Source organism: Mustela nivalis (genome assembly GCF_964662115.1).
Source record: "Mustela nivalis genome assembly, chromosome: 15".
Lineage (NCBI taxonomy): Eukaryota > Metazoa > Chordata > Mammalia > Carnivora > Mustelidae > Mustela > Mustela nivalis.
In genome coordinates, this window is record NC_139034.1 from 13,090,589 (window position 1) to 13,097,890 (window position 7,302).

Consider the following 7,302-nt stretch of genomic DNA (forward strand, 5'->3'; position numbering starts at 1 on the left):
CTGAATAAAACCTAAAGACCTCTTGATGACCTAACTTGTTAGCAAGAAAGGAGAATATTTAAGATATGATTTTAATATTTGATAAGATGCCCATCAGAATAGTTGAAACGCAGACTACCCGGGAAATTGAAAGCATGTAAAGGTGTCTCATGGACCCAGACATTTCTCTCATGGTTTCTGCTTTTCAAGGCATGCTTCTAAAAGGGAAACCTAGCTCAGAATGAAAATAGTTCATTTGGGGGCTTCCCGTGATCTTTGTTCTTTCAGGAACATTCCTATGTAATAAAATGTTATTTGTATAACAAAGTTTGAAGAGGGGAATCACACTTGTGTTCTGCAGACACACAGAGAAGGCCATATTGTAGGATTCCAGCAGAGGAAAATCCAAGTCGAGGTGAAGTGGCCGAGACAGAGAGCAGAGCAGCGGTTGCAGGGACTGGGCGAGGGACAGAGCAGTGAGCGATGAGGAGCGCGGGTGTCTCTGTGACGGAAACGTTGCAGAACGACATGGTTGTGCAACACTCTGGATGGACCTAATGAGACCTCCATATCCCACTGCAAAGGATGCAAGTAAAATGTTATGTAAACTCAAATTCTACTGTCTTTAATTAAATCTAGTATGTAATTATATACATACACACAAAAGAGAAGAAATACAAAAAAAGCAATGAGGAGGATGGAAAAGACATGCTTTCTGGTTGTAGCAAGCACGAGGTGCTCCTCAGGAGCGAAGCCTGCTTGCTCCACGGAGGAGGCAGGGGGCGGCAGCTCCGGGACCGAGCCTGCTTGCTCCACGGAGGCAGGTGGGGACAGCTCGGGGGCCGAGCCTGCTTGCTCCACGGAGGCAGGGGGCGGCAGCTCGGGGGCCGAGCCTGCTTGCTCCACGGAGGCAGGGGGCGGCAGCTCGGGGGCCGAGCCTGCTTGCTCCACGGAGGCAGGGGGCGGCAGCTCGGGGGCCGAGCCTGCTTGCTCCACGGAGGCAGGGGGCGGCAGCTCGGGGGCCGAGCCTGCTTGGTCCACGGAGGCAGGGGGCGGCAGCTCGGGGGCCGAGCCTGCTTGCTCCACGGAGGCAGGGGGCGGCAGCTCGGGGGCCGAGCCTGCTTGCTCCACGGAGGCAGGGGGCGGCAGCTCGGGGGCCGAGCCTGCTTGGTCCACGGAGGCAGGGGGCGGCAGCTCGGGGGCCGAGCCTGCTTGCTCCACGGAGGCAGGGGGCGGCAGCTCGGGGGCCGAGCCTGCTTGCTCCACGGAGGCAGGGGGCGGCAGCTCGGGGGCCGAGCCTGCTTGCTCCACGGAGGCAGGGGGCGGCAGCTCGGGGGCCGAGCCTGCTTGCTCCACGGAGGCAGGGGGCGGCAGCTCGGGGGCCGAGCCTGCTTGCTCCACGGAGGCAGGGGGCGGCAGCTCGGGGGCCGAGCCTGCTTGCTCCACGGAGGCAGGGGGCGGCAGCTCGGGGGCCGAGCCTGCTTGCTCCACGGAGGCAGGGGGCGGCAGCTCGGGGGCCGAGCCTGCTTGGTCCACGGAGGCAGGGGGCGGCAGCTCGGGGGCCGAGCCTGCTTGCTCCACGGAGGCAGGGGGCGGCAGCTCGGGGGCCGAGCCTGCTTGCTCCACGGAGGCAGGGGGCGGCAGCTCGGGGGCCGAGCCTGCTTGGTCCACGGAGGCAGGGGGCGGCAGCTCGGGGGCCGAGCCTGCTTGCTCCACGGAGGCAGGGGGCGGCAGCTCGGGGGCCGAGCCTGCTTGCTCCACGGAGGCAGGGGGCGGCAGCTCGGGGGCCGAGCCTGCTTGCTCCACGGAGGCAGGGGGCGGCAGCTCGGGGGCCGAGCCTGCTTGCTCCACGGAGGCAGGGGGCGGCAGCTCGGGTGCCGAGCCTGCTTGCTCCACGGAGGCAGGGGCCGGCAGCTCGGGGGCCGAGCCTGCTTGCTCCACGGAGGCAGGGGGCGGCAGCTCGGGGGCAGGACCCTGCTGGTCATCCAGGAAAGTCAAAAGGCCTGGTGGCTCTTCCGTGGCAGAGAAGTGAACGAGGGCCCTGACGACCATCTGCCCTGGCCCCAACGGGTCAGGGGGGCTCACTGGTCTTCCTATCCCATAGTGAGCAGCTGCAGCAGGGATGGCGGGGGCCAGCTCAGGCCCCAGAGGTGCCGCGGGTGCCAGAGTGGCTGCTGGAACAACTTCCCGAGACTCATCCTGATCTGGCTCTGGGGCCGGTGATGTAGCTCCAAGAAGAGAAAGCATCATCAGCTTGATTGACTTCCCTCTCACCTTTCCCTTTCCCCACCACTCAGCGTGGCCTGCGTTCAAGACCCAGCCCCTGGAAGGTGTCCCCAACAGAAGCCCATGGGGACAGGGATCTGAGATAACTCACTCCTCTCGGCCCAACTACAATCTATGGAGGCTTCCTCAGGGTGGCCCACCCTGCCTCCTCCTCAGGCCCACATCAGTCAACCCCAGTCCTCCTCACCCCCAGCCTCGGGCTCTGTGGTCTCAGCGCGCTGCCTTTCTGGCAGCAGAAGCTGGGCACGGCACAGCAGGTCCGAGCCAGGTGCATTGACCTGCAGGTAGGCCAGTAGAGCATGCAAGTTGGGATACTCTGGAGGCTGCACAAAATCCCCTGGATACCTTTCCACCCAAATATCCAGGATGGCATAGATGGCCCTGGGGACAGACATAGAGGCAGAGAAGTCAGAGGACAGGGTACACATCCAAACCAATATCCCAGGGAACCTATGTGGGAACCTGGGCCCCTGGGCTTCCAGCTCCTGTCCGAGACCAGTCGGACTCCTTGTCCACCTGCGACCTGGCAGTCCTGCCCGAGAAAGGCCTGCTCCCAGACGGCGGGCTGGCCAAAAGCCTCTGGGAGTGGGAGTCCTTGGTCAATGGGGGGAGCATTTCTGGACTTTTTAGGGGAGCTGGACACACTCCTCAGTCTGTCTCCTTGCCCACGAGCCATTTGAATTCAACTGCATGTGTCCAGGGAGGGGTGGTGTCTGGCCTCTTAATTACCCTCACTGCACTCACCTCTGCTCCGTGAAGATCCAACCGAGGAGGGAACAAAGGGACTCTGTCTCTAGCCAGGCCTTCCCAGGACCCTCCCCATACCTCCACCGTTACCTCCTCTGCCCAGTCACTAGGTGCCAGGAGAGTGGGTCTGTTTCCACTGACACTCACCTCCCACAGGGTGTGGGATGTCTGCTGCTCCCTGGGCTCTACTGGGTCACCACTCTCCCTGAGCCCCCTCTGAGCACCCAGCGTGCAGGTGCCAACAGAATGCTGTGCGATGGTTCCTAAATCCTGCATTCTGGGTCCCAGAATTGGGGCAGAGAGAGGGCTGGGAGGGGGCAGGGATGGAGCATGACCCACTCAGGGGTTGAAGCTGTCCTCCATGCCCCTCTGCTCTCCCACAGTGCTCACACACCTACCCCAGCTCCCCAGGGCACCTTCCCAGTTTCCAGTAGAAGCTCTCAGACCTTTACCGTAAAGCAGGAATCACAGAGGTGTGCATGAAGGTCCATCAGCCCCTTGAACTCACAGTACCCTTACTGCCCTGCTGGAGAGGGAAGGCCCTCCTGGAGCAGCCAAAGCTTACTCACATGTCGCGCTGGTTCTGGTGTCCGCCGTCCTCGCCATACGTGGAGTAATAGCATCCGAATCTAGAGGAGGCCAGGGGGCATCACATGATATGTCTGTGGATGTTGGCTCTCACCGCCTGACCCTCGACTAGCCTGCAGCCCTGGGGTGCTGTCTGTTCTGTGCCGGGATCCCATTCAGCTCCGAGACAATCGCCTCCACCTACTAGGGCTTCCTGAATGCTTGCTGAATGAAAGGGCCCCAACCAGCCCATCACCGACATCTGAGTTGCCCTGGCCCCTGCTCACCCTCAGGGTTGCCTGCTCTGGATTCAGCCACACACAGACCCCAGAAGGAGTCTCAGATCTCCCTTTCAGTGGCAGAGGGGCCCAGCTCAAGATCACAGTGAGAGTCAGGGATGAGGCAGAGGTTTCATCATGAGGGGCACGGGAATGTTCAAAGAGCATGCCCACAGGCCCAACAGCAGACTTTTCCACTGGCGCAGGCTACCAAGTGTTCTTTCCCTACAAGATCCCACTGAGTCCCTATAATACCTCTGCCCCAGTTAGGAGCAAGGGAAGCTTGGGGAAGCTTGGGGACCTGCCAGAGTCTCACAACCAGGCATTGGCCAAATCCCACGGAGCAGTTAGGGGCAGGGGAGGGTGCTCACCTTGCAAAGAGGAGGCCCAGCACCTCCTGGGTGGTAGCAAGGGTGCGATGTATTTCAAGAAACATGTGAACATAGTTTAGATCTTGTTTTATGACGGCAGTCACCAGGTAATCTATTATGGCCTCCAATGAACTGGCACGAGTGTTCCATAGTATCAAGGTCTTATTCCTCTTCCTCGTTGAGCCATTTTTCCCCTGAGGTGAATCAGAGGAGACATGAGTCAGTGCTGTGGCCACCAGGAGGGTTGGGGCTTGGAGGGCAGAATGAGCCCCCAGATCTCAGGGACTTCTGCAAGAGGTGGGACAAGAGAGCCCAGAGTCCGAAAAAGAATCGGGTGACTCAGTGTCTCATTGGGTTCAGCCTAAGACTCTTGGTTTTGCTTCAGGTCATGCTCTCCATGTCCTGAGGCTGCGTTCCCCGTACGGCTGTGTCCATAGGGCAGTGTCTGCTTGAGGATTCTGTCTCTCCCTCTGCTTCTCCCCACTCTCCCCTGCCTCCCTCTCAATCCATCCATCAATCAATCAATTAAGAACCCTTTAAGGAAGGGGTGTCTGGGTGGCTCAGTGGGTTACAGCCTCTGCCTTTGGCTTAGGTCATGATCTCAGGGTGCTGGGATCGAGCCCCGCATCGGGCTCTCTGCTCGGTGGGGAGCCTGCTTCCCCTCTCTGTCTCAGCCTGCCTCTCTGCCTACTTGTGATCTCTGTCTGTCAAATAAAGAAATAAAATTTTAAAAAAAGAAAGAAAGAAAGAAACCTTAAAGCAAAAGAGAATATGTTCTTGGTATCCATACAAAGAATTGAAAAAAATGATGTCTGAACTTGCTAGTATCTCAGGTCCTTTTGTGAGCAGAGTATTGGTAGCACGTCCCTGCATGAGTGGCATGGATCCTGTGATTTCTGATGACATAGCCCCATTGTTTTTATTTTTTTAAAGATTATTTATTTATTTATTTGACAGAGAGAGGTCACAAGTAGGCAGAGAGGCAGCCAGACAGAGACGGGGAAGCAGGTTCCCCGCTGAGCAGAGACCCCAACGTGGGCCTTGATCCCAGGATCGTGAGACCATGACCTGAGCTGCAGGCAGAGGCTGAAACCACTGAGCCACCCTGGCACCCAACATATCTCATTCTTGAGATGAGAACACAGACGTTTTAGGCAAGAGGGCGTAGGATAGGAGGGCACGGAGGCTGTAGGATGGAGCACTGTTCATTGGCCACAGAAGGGGATTATATCCAGTCCTGCCCCTGGAAAGGGCTAGATGCTGGTGATAAATGACTGGCCTTCTGGACTACCATGCAGTGCAGTGAGGCCCCTGTTCCTGACCCTAGGGGACCCAAAGATGTGTTCCATCAAAACAAAAGCACAGAGCAAGAGACAGAGTACCATGGGCCCATGTCCCTTTGGATCAGAGTCTCCCAACTCACTCTTGCAAATGATCATTTGCAAGATTTGTATAACCTGAGGAAGGACTGTTGGGCCACCTGGGAGCACGAGTTAGGAAAATGCCTAGCACAGGGCAAAAGGAGTCTAGATAAACGGGATGAGATCTGGTCTAAAGTCTCTTTAATGATATTCCTATAAGTATGTGGACAATGGCTCTACTTCTGTCCAAGGCGTGGGCAGGGCCATGAGGGCCAGTTTGGGGAAGAGTGGGGATGCAGATTCACGGGAGTACAGGACTCTAGGAGGCCAGGCTGGCTTCTAGGAAGTGGGGCCCTTGGTGCTGCATCGGATTCCCAGGGGTCGCATCTCCCCAGCACCTGCACTCACCCTGAGCCAGCGCCAGACTCTGTTGGCCGTGTGCGGCTTCTTGTCCTTTGGGGAATGAGAGCACGGGATGTCAACATTCAGCTCCTGCACCATGTCCTCTGGAGCGTTCTGTAAAGACAGTGCCCGGCAGGCAGGCAGGAGACCTTAGAGCCCTGTCTGGAGGCCTTTGCTGGTCTTCAGACCCAGGGCGCTCCATTCCAGACACACCACAGCCCAGGTGGCAGAGCCCTCCCCCAAGGAGAGAAACGTGGCCCAGCTTCAGGGCCTTGGATATGCTCTGGCACAGCTAAGAGGCACCTCAGGAATCCCCGGTGCACCCAGCCCACCATGACATTGGTGTGAACAAGAAGGGATCACCAGGGTATCCACTGTGCTCACCCTCCTCCAGCCCATGGGCGGGAACCCCCACATATCCCTCCTCCCCCCAAACTCCAGAGGAAGGGATGGGGCTTCCCTAGGACGGTTCAGAGGGGTGGGCATCGCCTAGTCTCCTCAGTAGTAAGTACCTTATGGCGTCTCCCTCGAAATGTGTTGAGGCATCGGGAGGGTGGTTTCAGCCAATGCCTGCAACATGGGAACAAGCAATTTTCCTGGGAGTTCTGGTTCCCAGAGCCCCGGGATGTACGTAGACAGGATGAAAACATCTTTCTATCTCCGACGTTTCTATCCAAATAGCCCTGACACCGGACTAGAGTGTGTGTCCTGGTTGCAGGGGTTATAAGTTGTGGGCCTTTGTGATCCAGGCAGTGACATCACTGCCTGTGATCCCCTATCGGGGCCCACTCCTGGTTGGACCCCTACACGAACAGTGCTCCGGTCTGCCATCTCCTCTTGCCCCTTCTGCATGCAAGGACACATCTCATCTGTACACAGTGACCCCAACACACCCCTCGGAACAGGCCCCCAGGGAAGGTCTGGGAGCAGCCAGTGCCCCAGCTTGCAAACACACCTGGTTTCAGACACAAGTCTCTATGCTTACCTGGTTTGGACCTTAGATAAGCCATTGTGCCTGACAGGGATGGTCTTTTCTGCAAAATATGGATGATTCCAGCATGTCTTTCTATCAGATGTCCACAGGCATAGGTTGAATAATAGCTCTGATGTTAGAGGAGTGCTGTCACAGGTAGGAAATACCTCCCAATTTCCTCCCTCCTATCAACTTCTTGGAATCTGCTACTAATCAGATCCCACCCCACAGTCCCTCCTGGGGTGTGTGTGTTTGTGTGCACCAGCACACTCGCTCCTGAGTGCACACATGTCTTCATCAGTGCTCATATTCTGGAGTCCCAGAAGACGACAGCCCCT

At 57.5% G+C, this 7,302-nt stretch overlaps 2 protein-coding genes across 2 annotated transcripts; both read right to left on the reverse strand.

The window, feature by feature from the left end:
• Nucleotides 1-321: 321 nt before the first annotated feature.
• On the reverse strand, nucleotides 322-3,505 carry LOC309848930 (uncharacterized protein; the record flags this gene model as incomplete). Its single annotated transcript, XM_082700945.1, has 3 exons — nucleotides 2,453-3,505; nucleotides 1,124-2,207; nucleotides 322-334 (listed from the first exon to the last, which is right to left on the reverse strand). Exons 1-3 carry the CDS (start codon nucleotides 2,691-2,693, stop codon nucleotides 322-324), a joined length of 1,338 nt encoding a protein of 445 aa, XP_082557071.1. The 5' UTR covers nucleotides 2,694-3,505.
• A 57-nt stretch (nucleotides 3,506-3,562) lies between these two features.
• Nucleotides 3,563-6,555, reverse strand: LOC309848777 (ral guanine nucleotide dissociation stimulator-like). The gene is made up of 4 exons (XM_082700770.1): nucleotides 6,504-6,555; nucleotides 5,998-6,105; nucleotides 4,229-4,422; nucleotides 3,563-3,641 (listed from the first exon to the last, which is right to left on the reverse strand). The coding sequence occupies exons 2-4, from the start codon at nucleotides 6,088-6,090 to the stop codon at nucleotides 3,578-3,580; spliced, it is 351 nt and encodes a 116-aa protein (XP_082556896.1). The 5' UTR covers nucleotides 6,091-6,105; nucleotides 6,504-6,555; the 3' UTR covers nucleotides 3,563-3,577.
• Nucleotides 6,556-7,302: the final 747 nt, after the last annotated feature.

Bases quoted from the DNA above. Each gene is read 5' to 3' on its own strand.
- LOC309848777 (XM_082700770.1), bottom strand. From the start codon at position 6,090: ATGGTGCAGGAGCTGAATGTTGACATCCCGTGCTCTCATTCCCCAAAG. The intron at 4,423-5,997 runs GTGAGTGCAGGT...GATTCACCTCAG, and splicing joins GAGTCTGGCGCTGGCTCAGG to GGGAAAAATGGCTCAACGAG. The intron at 3,642-4,228 runs GTGAGCACCCTC...GGCCTCCTCTAG, and splicing joins CTGGGCCTCCTCTTTGCAAG to ATTCGGATGCTATTACTCCA.